Here is a 25,207-nt window from a genome sequence, read left to right as displayed (position 1 = left end):
TGGAGGGAATCGTAGGCCTTTCATCTTTCTTAATCTCCTCCCCAAGCATCCGAGGCATAGTTTTGTGCCAGGCATTTTTTTTTTTTTGTGCCAGGGGAGGCTCAGGTTGGCAATGAGGAGACATTTCTGCTCAGCAAGAGCGGTCAGGCCTTGGGACGGGTTGCCCAGGGAGGTGGGGGAGTCCCCGTCCCTGGGGGTGTTCAAGGAGAGCTTGGACGTGGTGCTTGGGGACAGGGCTTGGTGGTGACATTGGTGGTAAAGGATGGTTGGAGCAGGTGATGTTGGAGGTTTTTATAACTTCCATGAGTCCTTCCAGCCTGAAGTGTCCCTGGGGGACATTACTGGGTCAGGAACAACCAACACCAGCTGTCCCAACACAAGGCCTGGGCTGTAGGGCCTGGGACACAGCCCTGTGGGGTCACACTAAAGGGCTCTCACCCATCATCCTGCCCCTGACAGTGGCCATTGCGATTTGGGGTTTAAAAACCCAATGTAATGGCTTCGTTATGGAGGGCTCACACTTTCTTTGGAGCAACAAACATCTCTATTTTATCCTTAATAAAACACTGTTCATATCTTGCCTTGGATTACTGAAACAGAGGATGAAGTAAATAGTGGCAGGGAGCACTAATAGCGCCTGACCTAAGCAGTTTTCTCCCACTTCTTGTCTAAAAACGGGGGCTGTGACACATATCTCTTGCCCAGGAGTTATAGTGATTGACGGCCTGTCAAGCGCTGTCGCTGTGCTTTATTTATAGGATGTGACTTAAATACTCCCAACTTCCCAGGCTAATATTTTCGGACAGTTGCTGCCGGATTTCAGGATGAGTTTTCCTCATGCAAATGCTTCCTGAAGCCATGCGGCGAGGCCTGGGAGGTTTCTGGTTGTTCGGTTGTTGCTTTATCTTTTGGTCATGGCCGGGATGCAAAACCGAGGGGAACGGTCATAAAAAGAAAATATTTCTTTAATCTATTTTTATTAAAGAGAAAATATTTTTACGACCATGCTTGATGGTCCTAAATAGAAAATATTTTTGCCAGATTCGTGTAGTTTTTTCTTTTTTTTCCTTGCATTTTTCCTTTTTTTATACTGCAGGCTGCAGAAGTACGCTTGTGCCTGTGATGCCTGCAGAGCATCTACCCAGGCAGTCTCCAGAGTTGTGCTTGCTACGTAAGAAAAAATCCTTCAGAGAGCTTGCACACAGATCACCAGCACCTTTTGGGTCACGTTATGAGACAAACTGTGTAATAAAACATGTGGGGACCCTGCCACGGAGCCCTCCTGGGACAGGGGGCGAGCAGCAGCACCCAGGGGTGCCCCCAGCATCACCCAGCCTGTGGGGCTGTGATTTGTCCTTTGAAAGCTCCATTTTTTTCCAAAAACCTGCCGATAACGCATCCCATGCAGAATGTCGCACGGTTTGTGACCACTGGTCTGTACTGTGCTTAAAAACAGGAACCACCACCAGAAAGGCTGCAGGTGCCTTGAGAGTCCCCAGGACGAGTGGCTCTGCATGGCCATGGGTAGCAAGCAAGAAATAAGTGATGCTTATATATATATATAAAAAAAGGATGTATCAGCTGGAAATAGAACAAAAAAAAAAAAAGGTCTGCAGGAAAGTGAGCAGGTCATCAAATGCTAGAGCTAATCTTTTTTAAAGCGGTTTCTGTGCCTGGCAAATCCATGTTCGTTTGACTGCTCTGCTCCTGGTCTGATGAGGCTTGAAACAGTAATAAGGGGGTGGCACTTTTTCACGGGAATGAATGTATTTATTATCCTCGGAGACCTGAGAAACGCCGGATTCTCAACCATCCATTAACTCGCTCTTCAGAACGGTTCCACCCTTGCTTTCAGCTTTTCCTCTATTTTTACAGCCAGTTAGCACGAGTGGGCTGGAGTGGTTCCACGGCAGGGCGATGAGTGATGGGGCAGCAGGAGAAATAGGGGACGCTGTGCGAAACCTGGCCCCGGCGCTGCCGTGATGCTCATCCCTCACCGTGCCCGACATTTGGGGAGAGCTCGCCCCAGAAATTTATGCCATTGCTCCGTTTCTGTGGGCTTAGAAGAAGAGAGAAGGTTGTGGCATCCTTCGGATTGTGTGCTGTCAAAAAGGTCATCCCCTAGATTCGTGTCATTTAATATGTTAGGCGTGAAAGGGAGTAGAAATCGGTTTGGTGGGGCTTCAGCTCTGCCCCGAGGAGGTGTGGACTGCGCCTGGATTTAGCTTTGATTTGGAAAACCCTGTAAATCACGGAATGCAAACTTTGAGTTTCGGTACAGCAGCTTTGCCTTTCAAAATCCAAGAGGCCAAATGGAGCTCGGCGGGAAGTGAAACCTGATGGATGAGACCCATCTTGATGTTTTAGCGTCGAGTTTGACCCGAGTTCCAGCTGAAGGACGGTGACACCTTTTAAAACACACTGCCAGCCTCACATGCAGCCATTTGGTCAGCTTGTAGCACCCTACAAGCCCCGAGCCACTTGTGACAAAGGGCTCGCCACCAAAAAATCGGGGACTGAGCTGTGCCAGGGCTGCAGAAGGGAACGGCGTCCTCCCAGTGAGCAGGGGAAGCTCACGGAACGGGAGGACAAAATTTCTTTAAAACTCTGAGCTATAAAGGATGAGACACGATGGGTGGACTTAAAATACCGACGTGTTTTACAGGTGGAAATATTTTTCCTTAATATGGCTGACCCAAAGAGGTGGTCATAAAGACAAAATGTTCCCGGACTTATTGCAGCTTAAACGCAATCACTCAGTGGGAACAAGCTGGCAGAAGGTGTTTAGGGTTTTAAAAGAGAGAAGTAATATAACGGCCCCTGAATTTATCCGTCTCAGAACAGCGAATTACACATTACGGACAGTTTTGCCTGGCTGCCCGGGTTTTTAGTCCCTTGGATGTTCATCATTAATTGGCTCAAGAGATAGCACAGCGAGTGTCTGAACGGCAGCTCGCAGGGGTCCTTGGTGACAGTGGTTCGATGGTTTTTATACGGAGCCTCGTCCTGCGCCCAGATAAGGGGCTTTGTTATCTGTCCCCGTACAAATCCTGGCGCTACAGCTGCCATTAGGGGCGTATCGCCGCCCGAGCATCGCTGGGAAGAAGAGCGAAGGGGAATGTTTCGTCTTGTAAATTAATTTGGGCTGCTCGTAGCAATTTAAGCCGTAATCAGATAACGGCCAACAGGACCTATTCTCGAGAAATTAAACGGCACGTTTTGGAAATCAGCATTGGAAGTGACAATTAATTGAGCCGATCATCAGTGGGAGGCTGAAACAAGGACCTGGCTCTCCGTGCTCCCTAGCCAAAGAGAAGCAAACTACGTGTCCTTTCTTCTCCAAGAGATTCAAGAGTAGGTGAGTACGTCCTATGGAGACCTGGCACTAGTATGGCTGGCACGTTATTTGGGTGCTCCCAACACTTCTGATCTGCTGCATGGCGCTGAGGTGGGTGCACCGCGTGGGTGCTGCTGGCAGATGCCAAACCCTGGCCTCACGGGCGAGCTCAAAACCACCCAGGTCCAGTTAAAAAGGACTTTGGGACGAGACAGCCAGACCCGCTCAGCATAATAGGCTCAGATCATGTTAGTGGTTCATTTTTTAATTAGCCCGAAGTGTTTGCTCAGCTCCAGATTTTAACGTCTTGGGAAGCTGAGCTTGCCCCCACCTTTGGTTGTATTGTTTTAATATTGATTATTAATATAATTGTTTTAATATCAATTAATTAATCCACAATATTCTTCACTATTTTGAGTGTATTGCAACTTTCTTCCTGTAACTTGTGCGTCCTCATCAAGGCTAGATGGAGCCGACCAGAGGGACGCCAGGGTCCCTTCCACCCTCATGCACAGCAGGTGACACGGTTAGAAGCATCAATGAGATGCCATTTGGTAGGGGCGAGGGGAAACGTGGCCAAAAGTGGCCAAATTCCGGCTCGATGCCACCTGAAGCCTGCAGAGGCAGCCTCGCAGCCTGCCCGAGGTGCTGGTTAACCTCAGAGGAGCTCCTCCTTTCAGTGGTGTCATCCTAAGCCATCCCTTTGGCCGTACCCACGTGTGCTACTGACGTGCAGAACTGCATCGGCCGCAGGGGAACCGCTGCCAGGAGGGGATAAACCATCCCAGAAGGCTGCCAGGATGGAAAGAGCTGTCCTAAAACCCCCTCCAGACACGTCTCGTAGCCTGCGGTGAGCCTCGTGTCTCTGGTTGCGAGCACAGAAACACAGGGCTGGAAATAAAAACAAGCCGACTGCTTTGCTAGGGCTCTTCCCAGTGTAATCACAAAGGGGCCTGGGCTAAACAAAGCTGTTGCTTAAAAATATTTGGAGGTTCTGCGAGCCACGCTTTATAAATTTATTCCCTTAAATCCTTTCCGAGCACGTCTCCTGAAGGTGTGTGCATTAAAAAGGGAGAGGATAGCTCGGGCTTGGAGCCTCAAAGCTGTGAACCAAGAGCGGCGTTGCACCGAGGATGGAGCAGAGCTGGAAATAATCTTACAGAAACATTTAGGGATACATGAAAAATTAAAGGTTATTGCGTCGTAATTTTGACACTGGTTCAGTCGGTGCTGCGCAGCGCCGGGGTGCTGCGTGTTCTCTTCGGGGAGAACATGAAATGAGCGCTGGGTTTCCTGCTCCTATTGATTGTGGAGAGGATGTGAAATTAAAATAAAGCAGGGAAGCAACTTTTGATTTCTTCTCTGAGGAATCTAATAAATCCCAGTCAATGTGGTTTCATCCGATTTTCTTATCGCTGCTGCGATGGGGCCCCAAGCCCCAGCAGAGCTGGGGGTCTCATCACGTGTGGATCTGTACCAGTACGAAATAAAGGATATTTTCTGTCCCTGACCTTCCCATATCTCCAGCCGCAGCCTCCGGCAGGAATCCCATGAAGATCATCAACACCAAGCCAGCGGTTTCCCCCTCTGTGCTGCTGATTTTGCAGATTGAAGGTGATGAGATGAGGCAGATATAGCAGGGTCACCAGCAGGGACAGGGGCTTAGGGTGGCCACGGGGCAATCAGAGCAGGATGCGGCCACTTGGGCTCCCAAAAACCGCTCCCAAAGCCCGGTCACCGGGGCCGGGCTTCGTCGTGAGAGCTGCAGCTGTGGCTTTCCTGAGGATGTTGGCTCGTGGTCGCTTCGGGGAGGAAGAGGAGCCAACAAACATAAATCGTGACGGCTCGAAGAGCAGGAGGCAAATACGGGGTAAAAATGTCCCGTGTATTTTTAAACCCGGCGATTTCTGAGCGCCGGGGGCTCACAAACACGCTTCCTCTCGCCCCAAATTGCCACGGTTGTGCTGCTGCTTTCATATATTTCGGTGTGTCCAAAAAAAGGAGCAAACCACGCTCATTTCCCTACCCTCATGATGGAAAGGAGAGGTGTTGTGCTGGAGGTGGGCACGTGGCAAAGGTTTTGGGGTCAGAGTGGACGGCAGAGCCGAGCTGAGCCTGCTGCAGCCTTTCACATCTGAACCTCCTAAAGCTCCCTCGGTAGAAATGGCATTTATCTGAGGCGAAATTATGCTGAAAATGCCCGTGACTTTCTTTCAAAACAACGAAAATCAGCAAGAGGCAGCCCTGCGGAGCAGAAGTTAAACCCCAAAGAGAGAAAGGAGACATGTAAATACACGGTTGTCTCCGCCTGCCCGAAATAACCACGCGGTCTTTGAATAATTGGCTGTATGGAAAAGATTACCCAAAGCCACAGCTTTCCTGTGCAGGCCCCTCCCCAGGCCCCCGAAGGAACGTGGTCTGATTTATTTCGGGCTGGTTTTGCACGTATAAACCTAACGTTGAACGCGTTGGTTCCTGGGTTCCTCCTGCGCGATTCGGGCCCTCTTTTGGGGATAAACTGTCAAGAAAAGGGGAAAGGGATTGGTTTCCCTGTGCAGCCATTACTCACCATCCATGTACCATCCACAAACTACGAGTGAGGGGCTTTGGAGATGCGTGGGGAGGCAAAACCCAGTGGTCGGGCTCTCGGGGTCGCGGGGCAGGGGGTGAGCAGCAGCACCCAGGGGTGCCCCCAGCCTCAGCCAGGCCACGGAGCTGTGAATAGCTGCTGTGTAGAAATGCAGTTTGAGGGAATAATATGGAAAATACGCCTGGTTTGGAGGCAAAGAGGGACTGCTGAGGTCAGGCTGGCCACAGGAGGACCCCGGAGCGGTGAGCGCAATGCAGAAAGCAGTGGTTATCCTCCAAGGAAGCAGAGGGCAGGCAGGGATAGTTCTGATTTAATATCTTCATCATTAATGCTCTGCTTGCAATCACTGGATCTGCAAATAACTTTCCGAGGAAGCTTCCTGATTGCTAAAAGGCTCTATATTCCCGGCTATGTTGACAACGTAGTTTTATGTAGTCTAAAAAAAAAAAAAAAAAGAAAAATCTGTTGCACTGCTGCTTATCCAGCATTAACCACAGCAATTTTTAATTAACCTGATTTAGAAGCCAAATATATCACTGATGAAAATGAGAGGGTAGAACACACAGCCATTTATTCCAGTACAGTGGTCATGATTGTTGAATTAGATTTATTTAAATGAACTTCAAAATTTTGCTGCAGCAGTCGGCGGCGTGCCGGGTTTTGGAAACCTGCGTCTGGTCGCGTAACAGCGTGCTGGGGGCACGGGGAGGGGGAGAAATTGCAGCGTGTTTGTCTTGCTGTTGGGGAAGAGGGAGGAAAGATCCATTCTGGCTCGTATTTAATAAAGCAAAAAAGATGGGGTGTGAATTGTGTGCTAATTACTTCCTCCCGGTCTTTGCTGGCAACCAGCAGCCGGTGGAAGGATGTTGGAGGTTCGTGGAGTCTGCTGTCGAACCAGTGCTGCCTTGGGAAGAGAATAGAAGGGAAAAGAAGGGAAAAGAGGCAGAGAGAAGAGAAAATAAAGGAAGGAAGGAAGGAAGGAAGGAAGGAAGGAAGGAAGGAAGGAAGGAAGGAAGGAAGGAAGGAAGGAAGGAAAGAAAAAGAAAAAGAAAAAGAAAGAAAGAAAGAAAGAAAGAAAGAAAGAAAGAAAGAAAGAAAGAAAGAAAGAAAGAAAGAAAAAGGAAAAAGAAAGGAGAAGAGAAGAGAAGAGAAGAGAAGAGAAGAGAAGAGAAGAGAAGAGAAGAGAAGAGAAGAGAAGAGAAGAGAAGAGAAGAGAAGAGAAGAGAAGAGAAGAGAAGAGAAGAGAAGAGAAGAGAAGAGGATACCCATGTCCCGTTGGGTCTGTTTGAGGGATTTACACATGTAGGAAGGGATGGAGTTATTTGAGTGTTACCGTTTTCGGTCTGTAAAAGCCTTGTTTTCCCTTGGCTTTGCCAATTTGGCCAATTCTGCCTACTTCCTCCGGTGCAGCGTGCCCGCGGTGTGCGGTGGTTTCCTACCCACCGGTGATTCCAGCTGCCCCAGCCTGCACGTAGCTGCCTGATTTCCCCTGAACTCCCTGTGACCGACCCGACTGAAGATGATGGGAACTGAAGATGCTCGGTAACCTGCTCCAAAGTTGCCCATTAAAACCTCACGGTGGCTTCAAAGGCTATGCGCTGCCGTGCGTGTTCCTTCCAGGTGGCTTGGCAGGTAATCGGCTCCCTCCCCAGGATGGCAGCTGTGCAGTGAGGGGTGAATATAAGGGCTGGCATGTTTCCCTGCAACGTCCTTACCTCCCCTTTAGCAAAAAGCTCTGCCTAATGGAAGCACCGAGCGCTCGGGTGGGTGCTGAGCTCTGCTGTCTGGGTGCAAAGTGCTCTCTGCTCTCCGCGGAGAGCGCTCAGCAATCTGGCACCGGGCTGTGGAGGAGTTACAGAATCATTTCCCAGTTTAGGTTTGCTTTTTAACATTTTTAACACCAGGAATTATTCGCTTCCTGCCATTTAGGGTTAGCTAAACCTGCGAGGCCGAGGTTAAAGTTATGATAAGTGACACGTCAAGCTACTATGGCCGCAAGGAGCCAAGGAAAACCTTTCAGCTCCAGCTGTGCCTCTGGTTTTTGGAGCTGTATTCGATGCGTGTGTTTTCATGGTGGCTTTCTTCAGAGCACGTCGAACATGCCCATGACCTGCTTTCTGGTTATCGTCCTCATTTTCTAGGGAAATAAAGGCTGTATGTTGATGATGCCACGTGGAGCACCTCCATCATCCTTCCTACACCGTGGCCAACTGGGAACACATCAGTGCTCCACCTCTCACCTGTGCCGATGGCCTGTTTGTTCCCACGGACTGTTTATTCCTTTCCAGGGATGCTCTCCTCTCCTCTCTTGCTGCTGTTGTTGTCAAAAACGTGATGAATTTCTCTCTCTTTCTCTCGTTGCAGGTTACCCGACGGGATATCCCACCGCGGCCCCAGCCTACAACCCCAACATGTACCCAACCAGCAGCCCCGGCTACGCCCCAGGTAAAACCACTTTGTGCATGGAGACCCTACAGGGCCTGCAGGAGGGTTTGGCTGCTCTGTGTACAAACCCCAACACCTTCTGTGTTCTTCTTTCCAGGGAAGGGGACTGGGTTAAGCTCTTCCCTTGCTATCTCTGCCCTTAACTTCATGCCGTACCTTGGGAATGCTTCTCCGTGTTGCAAAGTGCTTTTGAATGAATTGTATCCCACAAGTTTTATCCTACTTGTAGGATTTTTGTAATAGTAGGATTGTATCCTACTACTCATCCCAGGAATTTTACAGTGGCTGTGATATCTGCACGCTGACAGCTCTTAATATTTCTTGACCATACCGTGTGTTATCTCCCCGAGATTGCCTTCCCCTTCTCGCTGCTTATCTTTCTCCCCTTTCGTGTTATAGCTGTAGAAATGGCAGCAACCGTGCCCCATTCGGTGCCCTCATCTCCCATGCCACATCTTCGTGTCCTTTCCCCTCCCTGCTGCTCCCCATCTCTCTGGGAAACCTTACATTTGGGTACAAATTTCGGTCCCATCCTGGCACCCAGGCTGTGCCCTGCTGCTCCTCTCATGGAAAAAGGGTTCCCCATCATCTCCACGAAGAAATTTCTTATAGGAATTCCCCCATCAACCCCTTTATTTTTTTTTTTACCCACGACAAGATCTGCGTTCGAGCTCAAACGTAGAAATCTTTACACAAGTCTTTCTTTGGAGTTGAAGACTTCTCTTAGGCTCCAATTCAGGAAATAATTGAGCTGAAGTCAAGCCCATTTTTAAGTGTCCCAGCCCGTTGGAAGGACCAAGCAACTGCCTTCGTGCTGCTGAGTTTTTGGAGCATGGTTCAATTCCCTGCTTTCAGCAAAATTATCTGGGGCTGGGAGCCTCTTTGCATGGCACAGGATGTTAGAAACCCAAGTGCTAAGGGGCACTTCCAAAATGTAACTGGTTTGTGCCCGTATCTGGAGGAAATGAAGTGAAGTGCAGTATAAAAAAAAAGGAAATATCCTATTTAATAGCAGCCTCGAGATCAGAACGTTATTTATTAGCTGTGGGTTTTTTAAGCTGTAGTGTGCTATCAGAGCGTTTTCCTCAAAGGATGCGGTCACACAGGTCAAATCCAAGCTTTTGCAGTGCCTGAACTATGACCTGAAAAGCGTTTCTGAAATCAGGGCTGGGCCTTTTTTCACGGTTTTTATGAAAAAGGGCTGAAAAAAGAAGTCTTGCTCACCCATCTCCACGCAGACTTCGGAGATGAAGAATTAACGCCTCGTCTTTGGGGTTGATTCCCTGACTCCTTGGCTGTCCCAGCTGTTTATTCCGAGCACGTTGCCTCGAAAGAGCTGAGGGATTTTAACTTTGCACCCTTTCAGCGGCGTGCTCGGTAGCCGGAGGGAAATGGATGCTCGTGAAACCAGCGCACAGCAGGACTTGGTGGCGGTCCCACTAAACCCTTCCTCCTCTCCAGCGCCAAGTTTTCGGGCTCTCGGCTGTCATCAGATCGGTGGGTTCCCAGGCTCGGGTGCTTTCCAGGGCTGATGAAGCAGGAATGAAGGGTTTCTTGCCAAAAAAAAAAAAACTTCTGGTGCTGTCTTCTGCACATCGCTGACGGCCTTGGGTTTGAATTCGCTGCTGTTATTAAATGAAGCCGTGAAATGAAGGCTGTGAGGGGTCTGTCGTGTTTCTGTGGTTTTCTTGTGCCTCTAGGACAGCCTCTAGGTGATGTAAGCACACGTTGCCCCGGTCATTATAGAAAAACGAGTGGCTGGGGAGCAGCAGAGGGGTTTCTGCAGGCTCCTCGTGCAGGTGGCAGCTTGAGGGGATGGCCAAGGGGTCCCAGGTTACTTTGTGGACATCCCCGGCACCCTTTTGGGATTCTGGAGCTCCCATCAGGAAACCCGTGGGCACAAACCCCAGAAATGCCGCGTGGTTTGCCAAGGAAAACAGTTTTCTTTGCAAAAACTCGTTGAAATCCGCACGTTCCCCTGGAAAGTTTCTATTTCGGCTCCGTTTAATTTTCCCAAATTAAAAAAAATAAAAATAGGAAATTTTCAACTATTTTGAACAGCTGCAGCCACTGCCACGTTAGGGAAGATGCAGCTGCCTTTAGCTGGATAAACATCAGGTCTCCAACCTCCCCAGGGGGGCATTTAGCCCGTCTGTTTGGGGACAGGCTCCCAGGGGCGTCTGTCTGTCCTAAGGGGAGAGCTTCAGATGAATCCTGCCTGGGGCATCCCTCGTGTTCACGAGAAACAGGAACCCAAAGGGGTTTGGGAAGCACTCTCAGATAACTGATACAGTGAAGACAGAGAAGGGCACATCAGGGATGATGTTTTATGGGATGGCTTTTTAGTAGGTTGTCACTAAACAGCAGGAACAGCCGGAGAAGTCCATTTAATTAATGTTGCCCAGCAGAACGAGCATCACAAAGATCCAAAGAAGGAAACCAAGAGCAAACCCAGGGCGAGGGGCTCCGTCCGTGCCCATATTTTCATGGACCGACAGATTTTGGCAGATTTTGGCTCAAGGGACGAGCACTGAGCACACACCGCTGTGCCTTTTCCAGGAGCAAAGCGTTTTCCTGAAGGGATGCTTCGGTGTTAGGAGATAAAATATTTCCTCCCGCCCTCTTGATCAACACGTCGGGGCTGCTTTGGGTCTGAGCAGGCAATTTTTAATTTCCCAGAGGGGGCACAGGTTGTTGCCTGGACGTGTGAGGATGCTGAGCGTGATGGGGACGGGAGGAAAGCCGAGGAGGGTTGGGTTTGTAGTCCTTGGTTTGTCCTCCCCGAGCATCCTCGGCTGTCCCACCAGACCCACGCCGGTCTCTTCTCCCCAAAACCAGGCAGATCAGCCTCAGAAGTCCTCTTGCCATTGTTCGCCGTGGAATAATCTGCCCCGAACCTCGTTAGTCCGCGGCTTTCACAAGCACAAAACCACGGAGACTTTGATTTTTCCTACCTTTGTGCTGGCAGCCGGGGCTGTGGGTGTTCTCCCTTTCATTAAAGATACTTAACCTCCCCTCGCTTTGATTCCGGCTGGATTTTATCACTACAATACTTTGCAGCAGGCAGTTCTGCAGATTAATTAAGGCTTGAGTTATCGATTTTTTCTTTTTTTTCTTCTTCTTTTTTTTTTTTTTTTTTTTTTTAAGCGATGCAAATAATCGTCTGTTGCCTTAGATTTGCATGATGTGAAAGGGGAAGCGAAAGCCCTGGTCAATCTTCTTTGTGCCACTCAGCCTTTTGTTCACTTCCCGACTCGCCCGTCTGAAGTGCTCTCCTAATCTTTGCCGACTTTCTTTCTCGAAAAAAAAAAAATAAATAATAAAAATCCTCTGATCATTTTTGTCACCCCCCTCGCCGGATTCTTTTTGTTCGGCGGCTTAATGCTCCGTCAGGAGCGCATTCGCCGCCGTCGTGACATTTCCATTTGCACTTCTCTGTTTATGATTCTTAAAAATGCTCTTAATAATTTCCAGATTAGAAAGATCCCGGAGTCCAGCGAGCTGACAGGCCATTTTCCAGCGAGAACAAAAACCTTCCAGCGCCTCGCAGCGCGCTGGCAGAGCAGGGCTGAGCGCCGCATTAGCGAGGAAATGGCGCGGATTAAAACCGGAGCTGCTCAGCCCCAGCTCCTCCGGCTCGGAAATGTCCGTCCTCCCCCTAAACAACCTCAAAATTGAAATATTTTAGTGGCGTGGCAGTGGGGGATCACGGGATTTTGGGATTGATCTCGTAGGAGGCTCGGTTTGGAGCCCTCAGCTTGTTGGTGTGCACCTGGGATGAAGGATGCTCTCCGCAGACCCGCAGCTCGGGATGCTCAGAGCAGGCCAGCAAGTGGGGAAAAGACATCCCCAATCCCACGAGGGAGGACCTTGTCTTTCCACATAATCTTTTGAGGCAGAGAAAAGGCTGCAATCATGGCCCGGACCCTTCTGAAAAACATAGAGGGGGGCGCATCCCATGCCAGCAGCTCCCAAAAGCAGGCACAGGCCCCGCTCAGCACCTCCCAGCATCCCCCCCCAGGTCAGCAGTCTACAGAAAACAAACCTAAAGGAGAAAATGAACGATTTTAGAGAGACAAACAAAGCAAAATAAGCTCTACAAAATATCCCATCGGTGTGTACGTGTGACGGCGTGGGCGGCATTCTCGGCTGCGTTAAATGGAATCGAGTGAAAGCAATCGTGTGGTTCGGTGGCTGAGCTGAACCCAGCCGCCTGTGTCAGTACCAGGAGCGGTTCCTCAAATTGAATCAGCTGCTGTCACCCAGGAGGCTGGAAATGTGAGAAATCAGTGAGATTTTCCTCGCAGAAACAACCCAGCCGCAGAAAGGAACGTGCTGCCAGGGTCCGTGCCGAACACACTCGGGATTCGGAAAGAATCGATTTTATTTTTAAAATCTGCGATTTTCGCAAACAGCAGGCTAATTCCAAATACCTTTTTAAGAATTTTTAGGCGCTGAGCCTTTAGCTGCCTGGCTGCAGAAAGCAACGCTGCGTGTTCCCAGCAGAACCGCTGCTCCCCAGCGCATCCCAGCCGCCAATGAGGCGCTGCTGTTCCAGGCCTCCCGGGCTGGGTGGTGGCTGTGCGAGCTGGCAGAAATCCCTTGGGATCATTAAAGGAGCAATCACAAAACCGAGTTTCATCTGCTCGGGTATCTGATACTCTTTATGGAGGTTAGCCATGAAAACGTGCCCCTTAACGCTGCTTGGAATATAGGTTGGAAAGGGTGGGGAGAGCATCCTCGGCTTGGGGCTTCTGGATTTGCTGGGTTATCGCTGACAGAGGTCCACGGAGATGCTGGGATCCATGTGGGAAATCAAACGATTTAGCAGCCCAGACATTTAATTCCCTTGGGTGGAAGTGCACTGAGACCTGGAGAGGGACTTGGGGAGGTCTCGAGACCCCTTGGCCCCTCTGGGTCCAACAACAGTAGGGAGAGGAGAGGAGATGGGTAACTGGAACTGGCCTTGAATCCTCCCTCCATCAGAGTCAGGTCTCTAGTGGATATTTGTTAACATTTGAGTGAAGTGTTTGCCACCAAAGGAATGATAAGTTCTGCACCAATTTGTTTTAAATCAGTCCTTTCCAAGGAATAGATACAGACAGCGACTGCATTGCTTGCGAAGCTCAGCAAAAGGAGCCCCAGTCAAGCAAGGGAATGAATTTCTTGCCATCGTGGCTCATTGAAATGACACGGTTCTACTTTCTTCCTTGCTGCATGATTTTTCTTTCCCATTTTTCAATATTTATTAGAGGGAGAGACGCGAGGAGGGTCACAAGATGACTGTGAAACACTGGCATTGCAAACCCCGGTGCTTGCAGCAATTTCGGACGGTATTACTGCAAAAATCCCTTTCTAGTATGGAAAAACGAGCACCTAAAATCACTCTACTGCAGAGACACAAGGCATGCCAGTTTTTTTTTTTTAAAGATAATGTATGTCTTCATTAAGCCGTGTGTCTGTTCCCTCCTAGGCATTCTGTCTTCCTGAGCTGCTTGTTTTGTTTTAGCTTCCTTCATTAACGTGCGCTTTTTATTTTCCTGAAAGTAGGGCATGCACTTTTCGTGTGGAGACTGGCTCCTGCTTTAACCGTACCTATTAATAATGCAGCAGGGAATAATGCTTCGTGTCCATTACCGCGGTGCCCTGACTGAGCAGAGCAGACATTTCTCACGTCAGCCCAGGAAATCGCGGCTCCGTGTGGCTGCCGTCGGCACGTTGGGGCACAGGATGGAGGCTGTGAGCTCTCCATTCCCCTGTTCCTGCTTCAGGATCCACCCAGAAGGAAATATTGCTCCGCAGGGGCAAAGTATAGGCATCCTCTTTCCCCACTGAAGTGCTCTAACCACCCTCTGGAGACGCCCATCCTCTCCCTGCCGACTATTTGGGGCCATCAGTAGGTCCCCTGGGGTGGGCGTCTGGGGTCTGGCGGCGAGAGCATCCCGTAGAGCCTTGCAGGGCTTTCCAAGAACAAATGCTCCCACCATTTCGAGGCACTCAGGCACACAGTGATGGGACCACCTGGGGAATTGAGCTTCTTGCAGGCTTTGTACAATGCTCAAGGCTATATCCATCACAAATAAGGGAGGGGAGCAAGAGGTTTATATACTTTATATGCCACATCGTCTGCTTGGTCCTTTCCTTGCGATTCTGCACTCAGTTAATACACAGAATTTTCTTCGGGCACAACTGGTTCATATTTTTTTCTCTTTTCCACTTAAAACATGCCCTGAACATTGCTGGAGGAGGCTGGCCCCAGCACTACAGAGCCCCACGCTCAGCTGGCATCACTTGCCCCGTTCCCACCAAGAGGTTTGCCCTCAGATAACGAAGAAAAGCTCTTTATTTTGCGATGAGTAGCATCTAAAGCAAATCCAGAAGATACTGGCAGGAGGAGACAGACCTCAGATGATGTCGGATAGTCATGGTTGGATCATAACCTCCATGAGCTGTAGCTCCTGCGCAGGACCAGGAGATATTATTGTGCCGAGGTGCCTCCGTAGCTCACTTTTTGTGGAGTTTTAAGTGATGGATTCTCCAAGGATTGGTGATTTAGTGTAAAGGACAGGCTCCCAGCCACATCGGGCCCAAATTGCCGTGACCGTGATGTGGGTCTGATGTGGAGAGGAGAAATCGCCGAGGAAGGCTCCGTGTAACATCGGAGTAAATCGTCTCATCGCTTTCAGAGATTAAATCCTTTGTGAAGCCGGGCAGCAAAAATGAATCTGGTTTTGAATAAAAGTGTAAGGGAAAGAAAGTTTCATCTCAGAGCTGGCGGCGTGCTGAAGATGGAGCAGAGCAGTTGGAAAGCTGCAATTATTTTTGCAAGCCCTTGCAAGGGGCTGCGGGCTCAGAGCGTGGCCAGTCCTGGGGTGATGGAGAAATCACACCCTGAATCTCTCTTCCCAGAGCCTTCTGCTTTTCTCGGGAGGAAGGTAAGGAGGGAGGAGCACATTTCTATGTCTCCATCAAGACAGGGGAGGATAAGGACCCCCCGTCCTCCTTCAGGCCACAGTGTCCTTTCTAAACAGCTCCTCTTTCTGCCCCAGACAGCTTCGTCTGAACTTGGCTGCTTCTGCTGTCACAGTTCCCTGCCTATGAAACCACAAAATCACACCTCCGTTGCCCAAAGTTCCTTTTTTTTTTTTTATTTTTTTCCCCCCTCCACGAGGCTCTTGACCCAGAACCCCTTTACTGAGTGCCTGAGGAGCTCCGGGAGCACTCGTTAGTGGGCAGCGAGCCCTAATCAACTGTTTTGTGTCCATAAAATCAAGCAGCAAAGTACCCCAGGGCTTCATCTTGCCTTGGCTCCCTCGGGTCCCCAATCCACTCAGCACACACATGAGGGGAGCAGAGCTGGCGTTGAGCTCTGGAGACCTTGGGGAATTCAATAATTTGGTGTCGAGCGAGCATGTCAACAGCCGAGCTTCAGATTTCAACCAAAATACCTTTAAAGAAGACATAAATTGGAGATATCAGCTGATTCCGGCAGCTGCCTCGTTTTGTCTTCTGCACCCTCATCGGCTTCTGCACCGATCGGCCCTCACCCACTCTGCTTTCCTCAGCAGCTGGGTGTGTGAAATACGTACCAAAAACAGAAGACCTAGAGCTTATTTCTTTTATAAAAACAGCTGGATCGACTTGTGGAGGGGCTGAGCTGTGAGGAGAGGCCCTCCCGGGTGGTTGAACAGAGGCTGGGCCTACCTGAGGGCCGCACGCCCCCATTGAAAGGAAACGGGAATTAAATGCCCTGAAAGGAGAGCAAACACCCAAATTTGAGACTAGTGGGAACAGAAAAATGGTGACAGCTCCACCGTTTCAGAAATAAATGAGGAAAAGACCTGGAAAGCTTGGGGAAGGATGAAGGCAAGGTCGGGCTTCTCCATAGACGTGCTCCAGACAGCCCTAAGCACAAGGGCAGTGGCACTGGCGACGTATTTGGCTATAGGATAAAGGCATAGCATTGAACCAAGGAAGGTTTGGGTTGGATATAAGAAGGAATTTCTTCATGAAGAGGGGCAAACGTTGGACTGGGATGCCCAGGGCAGTGGTAGAGTCCCCGTCCCTGCGGGCATTCAAGAGACGTGGCATTGGGATCGTGGTTTGGTGATGGGACTTGGTAGGTCAGGGTGATGGACTTGATGATCTTGAAGGTCTTTTCCAGCCTTAAATGATTCTGTGATTCCGTGATCATAGAATTAGCATTATGGTGGTGAAGTCCAAGACATTTTCCTCTTTCAGAAAATCAAAGACCCACAAAATAACCGAATGCTGGTGTCGCCTTCTCCAATCCTGCAACATTTACCTCTTGAGATTTCTCCTGGCTTGTCTTACGTGGCTCCATCAGTACTACTTCATTAATCAGGACGAGCTTCCCACCGCTGCCTCGTGTTGCAGGTTGCCTTGTTTCAGAGCCCCCTCAATCCTGTAGGGTCGGGGTGTCTCTCTAAGCATCTACTGGCTGGAAGTCACGATTTCACATAGGCTTATGGTGCAAAACCAGCGTTAGCATGCTGCTCCAAAAATCCCCCTGTCCCCAGAAATGTCCTCAAAGCCACCCATGCTGGTCGTGTACCCCGTGTAGACCAGCCACACATGGGAAACAAGGAGGAAAAGGGAGGAGGGCAGCCAAGTGGCTCAAATGTGACACAACTGCGGGCTGTTGTGCCTTCGGTGCTCTAACATTTCTTTTCTTTCTCTGCTCAAGCTACACTTCTGATGAAGCAAGCCTGGCCACAGACCTCCTCGTCCTGTGCCACGGAGGGCACCTTCCACCTCCCAGTGGACACTGGGACCGAGAACAGAACTTATCAGGCTTCTTCTGCAGCATTCAGTAAATAAACCTTTCCTTTGGGGTTTCACGTGGTTGTTCTGTGCCCGTTTGCCTCCCCTCCTTTCCTTGTGCCTCTGGGAGGGTTTGTTTGGGACGGGCTCATCGTCATTTGCAACCGAGGGGATAATTCTGGGGGCGTGCATGTGTCCTGCCCCAAGGGCTGAACCCTGGAGGAGGGATGGGTGCTGCAGGTCCCTGGGGTCCTGAGGATGGGAGCATCGCTCTGCTGCCACGCAAGACGTCACAGAGCTCTGGATTTCTGTGTGTCCCCACTCCTTGATATTTGCACTTTGTAAAAATGGGAAGGAGTGTGAAAAGGAGAGCCCTGACCCTCCTTATGCTCCTTAGGAGGAGGAAAAGGCACTTGGAGAAGGGCCAAGGTCTTTGTTTTGGCTCTTTGGTCCACACGAGAAGCCTGAGGTTGCTTGCAGGTGCTTACCTGTAGCTGTGATGCTCCTGCAGAGCATTTGGGCACAGCCTGGACATATTCAGACAAGCCCTCTCGTTATTTTAGCAGCATTCCTCGTGTAGCAAAACCAAGGGGAGAATATTTCTTACAGCTTTAAAAAGCGTGCAAGAGAATTCCAAAGTAACGCATGGCTTTCCAGGAAGCCCGGTGAAATTCCCACCTTGTAAATCAAACGGCCAGAGCGGAGGTGGGAGGAGAGGGAGTTGGTTACAGATCACGGGAGGTGTAATCTCATCCGTACGGGGCCAAGCAATTCCTCCAGCAGAGGCATCACACTAAAAACACGGATAGCACAGGGAACGCTGCAGGCGTGAGGCGGGACCACGCACAGGGGCAAATTTCGTGTAGGAAAAGATGTAAAAGAAACCACTGGTGCCCCTAAACACCCTTGGGGCTTGGAGAAACTCCCAGGCTTATTTGGAGGAAAAAATAAGGTCTGTTAAGTGACTCGGTGAGGTTGAGAATGCTACAAACCAACCCCACATGGGCTGAAGCATCCAGGGCTGGGGGTCTGCTCCGGGCTGCTTTTGGCTGCTAAATTAAATCAAAGAATGAGTTTAGGGGAAGAGCTATGGCTTCTTTTTGATAACAAGGAAAATATTAAAAGCACTGGGAAGGCAGGGAGGTCCCTGCTGTACTTTGGAGGAGGAGCTGCAGGTCTGACATGGGACATGGGCTCTGTGTCCCACCTAATTAATGGGGTTACGGGGAGCAGTCATTCATCTTCTGGTGCAGTGCCTTCATTCCGTGGTGCCAGCATCTTCTCCCCACAGGACCCATTTTTTTCAGCAGTTCCTGGGGCTCTCCTCCAGGACCGATGCATGAGATGCAGGGGAAGAAACGAGGCTCCTACCCTGGGTGCTGGGATGTTGCTCAGGGCTATGGGATCTGCTCCTCGTGCCCTGTTGGTCCTGTTACCATCCTGGCCCTGGCACACTTTGGCCATTATCACACACCGGGGGCTGTTCTTTGGGCTTAGAGCCACGAGCTGCAATAAATAGGGCAGGCTCTGTAAAATCAGGAGCAGTTCAGATGGGGCACCCTGAATCAGTTTGATCCCCCCTCGCCCAGGTTTTCTCCGAACCGGGCTCTCGAGGGACGTTGAGAACTTTCTCGTGGGCATCAGCAAAGCGCCTGAGCTGGATGGAGGAGAGCCACGGGGAGGCCTTGGATGGTCCCGGGGTGAGCAGTGCCCACAAATATGCACTGGAGCCACTCTCTGAAGATGGATAAACACAGATTGATAAACAGGAGCTGCTCACTACCTGCAGAAGAGGTCCCAAGGGTTGGAACGGGCTCTGAACCTGCAGTGAGAGCCTTGTTTAGGGGCTGGACACGTGCCTCCATCGTGGCTAAGGTGTGAGTATCCACCTTCTCCTGCTCAGCAGTATTTCTAAAAAGCTTCTCGTTGCTGGAGGAAGAGCCAGGCTGGATGGAGGAGGGTGGAAGAGGCAGGACCAGATGCCGGGAGCAAGCTGGAGACCACGCAACCACAAGGGACCTCGCGGGCACGGAGCCGTCGTGTCACCTCCAGCTGGTTGCAAACATCCGTCCATTGCATTTGGGTTTTATTTTCTTGCACCTGCAGGATGACAGCGCTGCAAAATTCAGCTCTGGCCAACGTATGTGGGTGGTACAAGAGGAATCTGCTCCTAAGCAAACCCTAAAAGGATCGAGGCCATTTTATGGGGAACACAGGCCCTGAGCCCCAGACCTCGCTGCTGCATGGACGCCCAGCATTTACCAAATACCAAAATACCTCTTGGATTTCCTGAGAGCCCATTTTGATGCTCTTCATGCCGAAATGGGAGAAACCTGTGATACAAAATTCATCACAGAGCTTTTTTTTATTTATTTTTTTTCTTGCTCCACCCCCGCAAGCCGTAGTGGTAATATAGGAAAAAAATTACCCGTGCAATTCAGCGCACTTCTCCCATGCGGGATCAATAAGGGTGAGATTCCTGGAGTGGCACGAGGGATTTAATCAGCAATTTTAATAGGAGCTGCAGCTTAAACGCTTGCTCTTGCCTTTAAAATCCCAGCCCGCTGCTGAACCACGGAGCGGCGGTGGCACAGGCCACGCGAACTTTCTAATCCTAATAAGGTGTTAGATGGTCGTAATTAGGCTTTACAATTAGCTGTCAAACATGTTTTTTCCGAGGGTGGTGTAAATCATCATGTGCCATAAAACTTAAAAAAAAAATACACACACACATAAAACATAAAAACATAAAACAAGTCATTTTTACCCGCAAACAGCACAAATTGTTCCATTTTTTCCTAATTTATAAACAAGGAAGACTGAACCTGACCAGATTATTACTTTTAATACCCTTTTTTTTAACACAGCAGCTAAATTGTTCATGTTTCAGTGATGGGGGAACCACAGCAAGGTTTGGTGTCTGCGCTCGGAGCAGTAAGTGTGCAGCACCGATCTCGTCTGTAGCTCTGGCAACGAAGCGTGGTGCTGAGAACCGACAGCCTCCGAGGTCTGTGCTTGAAAAAACGAGATGAAAACAGGAAAAAGTCCCTCGTAGAGAAGAGCTGGAGATTGGTCTGCAAGTGCCACTGTGGTGTTTCTGGAGGATTGTGATCGAGGAGCCTCCAGTTCTGCGTGTTGGATGTGGAGAGAGGCTCTTGATTGGGGAAGGCTTTGGAGCAATGCCCTGAAGGTGGTGACAGAAGGCTTTCCGAAGATGATTTCCCCACTCTGATGATGCTTTCCAGGGGCTGGCAGGGGCTGGTGATGCTCTCAGTGCTTCCTGGGGGCTGTCAGGGTCTTGGTGAGAGGCATCGGGAATCGGCCGCGTGGTGGAGGCCGCAATCGGGACCAAGCTGTTGGGTTCAGAGTCACCAACGGGGTCACAGCCCCCCTGCTCCCTAATTAACACATTTCTCCCCATCTGCGGTCATCAGGAGGCAGCGAGAGGCTGTTTGGGAGCTCCTGGAAAGCTCCTCGTTATCTTCAAGCCCTTTCAGCGCTGGGCGGATAACGCGGCGTTATTAGCGGCCTCCAAATCTCGTCCTTCGTTAATTGCTGCCCTGAACGCTGGTTGAGTCAATTAGTTCGTTATCTTGGAGTGTTTAGACGTGTTATCGCTGTGCCGAGCCTTGACTTCTCCTCTCCATCCTGTGCAATCTTCGGGGCCTTTTTTCTCCCAGCCGTGGAATCTCCTAAGTCCAGGGAGGTCCCTTAAAAACCAGACAAATATCTCCGATGTGCCTCAGAGCAGCGTGAGCCGATAACACCGAGTGCTCCTGGAAGGAAAATGTAACTCTGTAAGCCTGGGCAGCTCACAAATTGATGTAAATTGTGCTAAAATACCCCAAAGGGACACCCCTGGCCATCAGGTGCCAGCCCAGTTGATGCGATCACGTTGTCCTTTTGTTTGGGATGGACACAAAGGTGGTGGAGCAGCACCTATTAAAATAAGGTGACCTCCGTAGACCCACAAATGACTCTTGGTGAGGATAACCCAGTCCGGAGAGCCCCACTGTGATCTCTGGGGCATGGGGAGAAGAAGGGGACACTTCTCCAAGTCACACAGCCCGGCTCGCCCCGAGCCACCCAGCCCGTAATTAAGGCAAAAGGGCATCATCGTTATGGTTTTAGCCCTATTAATTGAATCCCTATTAATTTAGCCCTATTAATTTAGCCCTATTTATTGAATCGGCTGTCTCAGCAGCTCAAAATCCTGCCCCTAACCCAGGCTGTTCGTGTCTCTCTGCTCCAGGGTACACTGCGGGGACTCCCTACAAGGTCCCACCGACCCAGAGCAACAACGCGCCCCCTCCCTACTCTCCGTCTCCGAACCCGTACCAAACGGCGATGTACCCCATCAGAAGTGCCTATCCCCAGCAGAACCTGTACACCCAGGTACGTGCCTCACTCCTCGCCTCGGGTCCTGGGCAGCTGAGGATCCTACGGGGCCGTGGCCGTGGCCGGCAGCGACGTCCTCGAGGGATGGAGAGGTTGGGTTGGGATGAGCAGTGGGATCAGCGGGGTGACATCGCTGGGGATGGGGTGTGTTCCCCCAAAATTACACCCCTGGGAGTGGGGGCTGTTCCCCCAAAATCACACTGGGGCTCAAGCCTGTCTCTGTGTCCTAAATCAGCCCGGGTGACCCCAGGGTCCCCGTGCTGGTGGCGTCGCACTCGAGGTGCCTGCCACGTCCCGTAGAAGTGTGTCACCTTCTTGGTGACAGCATGACCTTCAGGCATGACCCAGATTTGTGACCTGGGATGAGCTTCCAGGGCCATCATCCTGCTCTTTGCGCTGCCTCCACAGGGCAGTTGGCCCCCCAAAATCCCCCAAAACCTCCCGAAAATCCCCTTGCTGCCCCTTTACGCTGTGGATCACACGCTCCCCGGAGCAATCTGGCCCTGCAGATTTTCCCTTCCTTTTTAATGCCAAATTCAACTCCTCCTGCAGCCACAAACTGATTTCTCCATGCCCGGCCGGGACTGGAGCATCTCCTTTTCCCTGTTTTGCTCCCTCCTTTGTTCTGATCCCTCTGATTTTTCCCTGTTGGTATCATGGGGACGCTGGCACTGCCTGCCCCATGTATCTCTTGCCCTTGCGCCTCTCACATTTCAGGCAGCTCATTATTTAGGATGTGGGGCTTTCTCTGTTGGCTCCTTTATTTTGTTCCCACCCGTCCTTCCCCTTCATTTCTTCCACCTCTTGCTCGTTTTGTCCACCAGCAGCCAAAGGATTTGGGGCTCAGGCCCCGTTTAATCCCCCCAAACCAAGCGCCGTGGCTTGTCCCCTACCCATGATGCTGATCCCCACCCCACTCCCACTGTAGGAAAAAAACAAAAAAATAGTTGAAACGATCCTTGAGGGAGCTCTGAAAGAGTCAGAGATTTACAAAACATGAACAGAGCAGGAAAATTTCTCCAAATTGCCTCTTTTTTGGGGTTCGGTGCCGCCGTAGCTGCGTGCTGGTGGCGCCCGCTGGGCGCAGGGCTGCGTTTGCCCCTCTGTAAACCCCGCCTGGTGCCGGGTGCCAAAAAAACCTCCCTGCTTTCCTTCTTCTTGAGCAGGGAGCTTACTACACCCAGCCGGTGTACGCGGCGCAGCCTCACGTCATTCATCACACCACCGTGGTGCAGCCCAACAGCATCCCGTCGGCGATCTACCCGGCCCCCGTGGCTGCGCCCAGGACCAACGGCGTGGCCATGGGCATGGTCGCGGGGACCACCATGGCCATGTCAGCAGGTAAGAGGCTCCCCGAGGTCAGAGATTGTGGCTCAGGTGGGACAAACCCCAAAAATGACCCATGCAGGAGGTTTTCCTGGCCGTGGGCAGCGGCGGTGCCTGCCCCCAGGGGACCGCAGCGAGGCGAGCGCGTCCTACGACACCCCCAGGGAAGCACAAAGCAGCTTTGCCTCATGGTTTGCTGCTCCTTTGCAGGCAAAACACAATTAATTTGCACCAAATCTTGATACCACTCCCATTTTTGGGGTAGCACAGGAGACCTTCCTTCCATTTGGTCCCCACTTGCATCCTGGAATACATTATTCTTCCCTCTGTTCCCTGAATAAAGAAATAACTGAGCTCGTCTCCAAATACTGCTGCATTTCTGTCCTCAAGCTCCTTTGCTGAGATCCTTTCAAGGTCCTTCTGCACAAATGGACAAAGTTAACCTTGGTTTGTGCATCGTTGCTGAGTCCTGAGTGCCTCATGCATGGGGTTACTTAAATCCAGGCACAAACGTGATTAATTGAGAGCGCATCAAGCACGGATATGGGGTGTGATAGTTTTTTTTTTTTTTCCCAAAGCCTCTATTTCTCTCAACAATTCTCGGCGTTGTGCATTGAATGGTGCAAAGAAAGGCGTTATTCACCCTTCTGCATCTGCAGGAGCTGTGAAACAGGACTCGGCTGAGGGAACCACTCCGAGAGAGATTTATTGGTGCTTGTGCCGAGAAGTGGGAGATGCAATTCGTGCGTGGAGGATGCTTTCAAGTTTCAAGTAGCCCGTTACGCCTAAAACGGGGAAATTTGGGGCTGTGTTCGCCCTCCTTGTGTCTGCTGTGCAAATTCTCCCCAAAAATCTTGATGTACATCAGCTGCAGACCAACACAGAAGGGGCTGGCACAGAGGATGCTCATGGTGCGTCCTGAGGCACCAGGAACATTTATTTTTTAAAAATAAAACCGGGGCAGGGGGCGAGCAGCAGCACCCAGGGCTGCCCCCAGCCCCAGCCAGGCTGTGGCTTTGGCTCCGAAGCTGTGAAATGGCCATCACACGAAGAATTCCCCTTTTTCCTTTTGCAGGAACCTTGTTGACCACCCCACAACACACCGCAATCGGAGCACATCCAGTTTCCGTGCCAACGTACAGGGCTCAAGGAACCCCCACGTACAGCTACGTACCTCCACACTGGTAAACCCACCGGCCAAGTCATGTAAGTGCCACCCGAGAGCTTCCCCTGCTCTGTCCCCATACAGAGCTGGCCCTATAACAGGGCACCGAGGGCTCTGGCACGACCCCGTGCGTCCCAGGAGGGTCTTGGCTGCATTTCCAGCCCTCTTTCGCTGGATGCTCCAGCTGCTGGAGAAGGGATGGAGAAGGAATCCTCCTTGCCTTCATACTGGGAGGTTTGGGATGCTCTCACATCACGGAGCAGAGCTTTCCCTGCTGAAATGTGTCGGGAGAAGTCCCCTTTTCCTGCCTCTTTGGTACCAGCCAGGCTGCGTGCGGGTTGGCGTGGTCCTTGGGGGGTCCCCAAAATCGGAGCACCGGTGATGGGGACGCAGAGCAGGTCCCTCCTATCCCATGGGTCACCCTACAGCTCTCCATGCTCCTCACATAACATCAGAGAAACCCATCCCACGACAAATTGCCCGGTGAAATTAGATGGCCACGAGCTTCAAGCTCTCTGCTGGTGCCCCGACGCTTTCTCAGCTCCCTCCACACCCCAAAAAAACCTCCTGCAGCGCGAGCCAAGGTTGGAGCCCGACCTCGCTTGGCCTCCTCGGTGCCCCCAACCCTTCCGTGATGTCTCTGCTCTCTTCCAGATCCAGAGTCAGACATCGTATGCAACTCCACAAGTCTTACATCGGGGCTGCGGCCGCCGGACTGCAGCACCTCGTCTGTTTGCGAGAACAAAAGAAAACAAAAAAAAAAAAAAAGGAAAAAAAAAAAAAAAAAAGTGCAAGGGTCACTTTATGCATTCTTTAGTGGTTTTTGTAAAAGCTGCTTTTTCTAATCTTCTGCCTCTTTTTTTTTTTTTTTTGTTTGTTTTCCCCCCTCCCCCGACCCCCATCAGTCGTGTAACACACATCCTGACACGGAGCAATAGTAAAGGTCTCTCTTTGGTCCCGTCGTCTGCAAGCTCAGCATATTTCACTCAGATCCCCCCCTCCGTTTCTCATTCTTTGGGGTTCTTTCCGTGTTTTTTTTTTTTCTCCATTTCTTTCCCTTGTTGTTGTGGTTGACAAGAGCCTAGGTTTTCCTTTTGCCTAGTACGAGTGGTTTGGTGTTCAGGGTACGACGTGAAAAGCACAGCGCGGGTAAGGCAGGCTT

The 25,207-nt window shown here is 50.7% G+C and overlaps 1 protein-coding gene across 2 annotated transcripts in view; it reads left to right on the top strand.

Moving 5' to 3' along the window:
• The window catches only part of FAM168A (family with sequence similarity 168 member A), a 164,252-nt gene extending 139,227 nt beyond the window's left edge, over positions 1-25,025 (top strand). For both annotated transcript variants that reach the window (XM_032189734.1, XM_032189743.1), the window contains exons 4-9: positions 8,292-8,372; positions 17,080-17,205; positions 21,409-21,551; positions 22,721-22,895; positions 23,956-24,086; positions 24,700-25,025. In XM_032189734.1, the coding sequence (XP_032045625.1) occupies positions 8,292-8,372; positions 17,080-17,205; positions 21,409-21,551; positions 22,721-22,895; positions 23,956-24,068 (638 nt within the window). In that variant the 3' untranslated portion in view covers positions 24,069-24,086; positions 24,700-25,025. The remainder of the gene's footprint in view (positions 1-8,291; positions 8,373-17,079; positions 17,206-21,408; positions 21,552-22,720; positions 22,896-23,955; positions 24,087-24,699) is intronic.
• Positions 25,026-25,207: the final 182 nt, after the last annotated feature.

Source organism: Aythya fuligula, chromosome 1 (assembly GCF_009819795.1).
Source record: "Aythya fuligula isolate bAytFul2 chromosome 1, bAytFul2.pri, whole genome shotgun sequence".
Classification (NCBI taxonomy): Eukaryota; Metazoa; Chordata; class Aves; order Anseriformes; family Anatidae; genus Aythya; species Aythya fuligula.
This window is presented reverse-complemented; position numbering and strand designations above follow the sequence as displayed.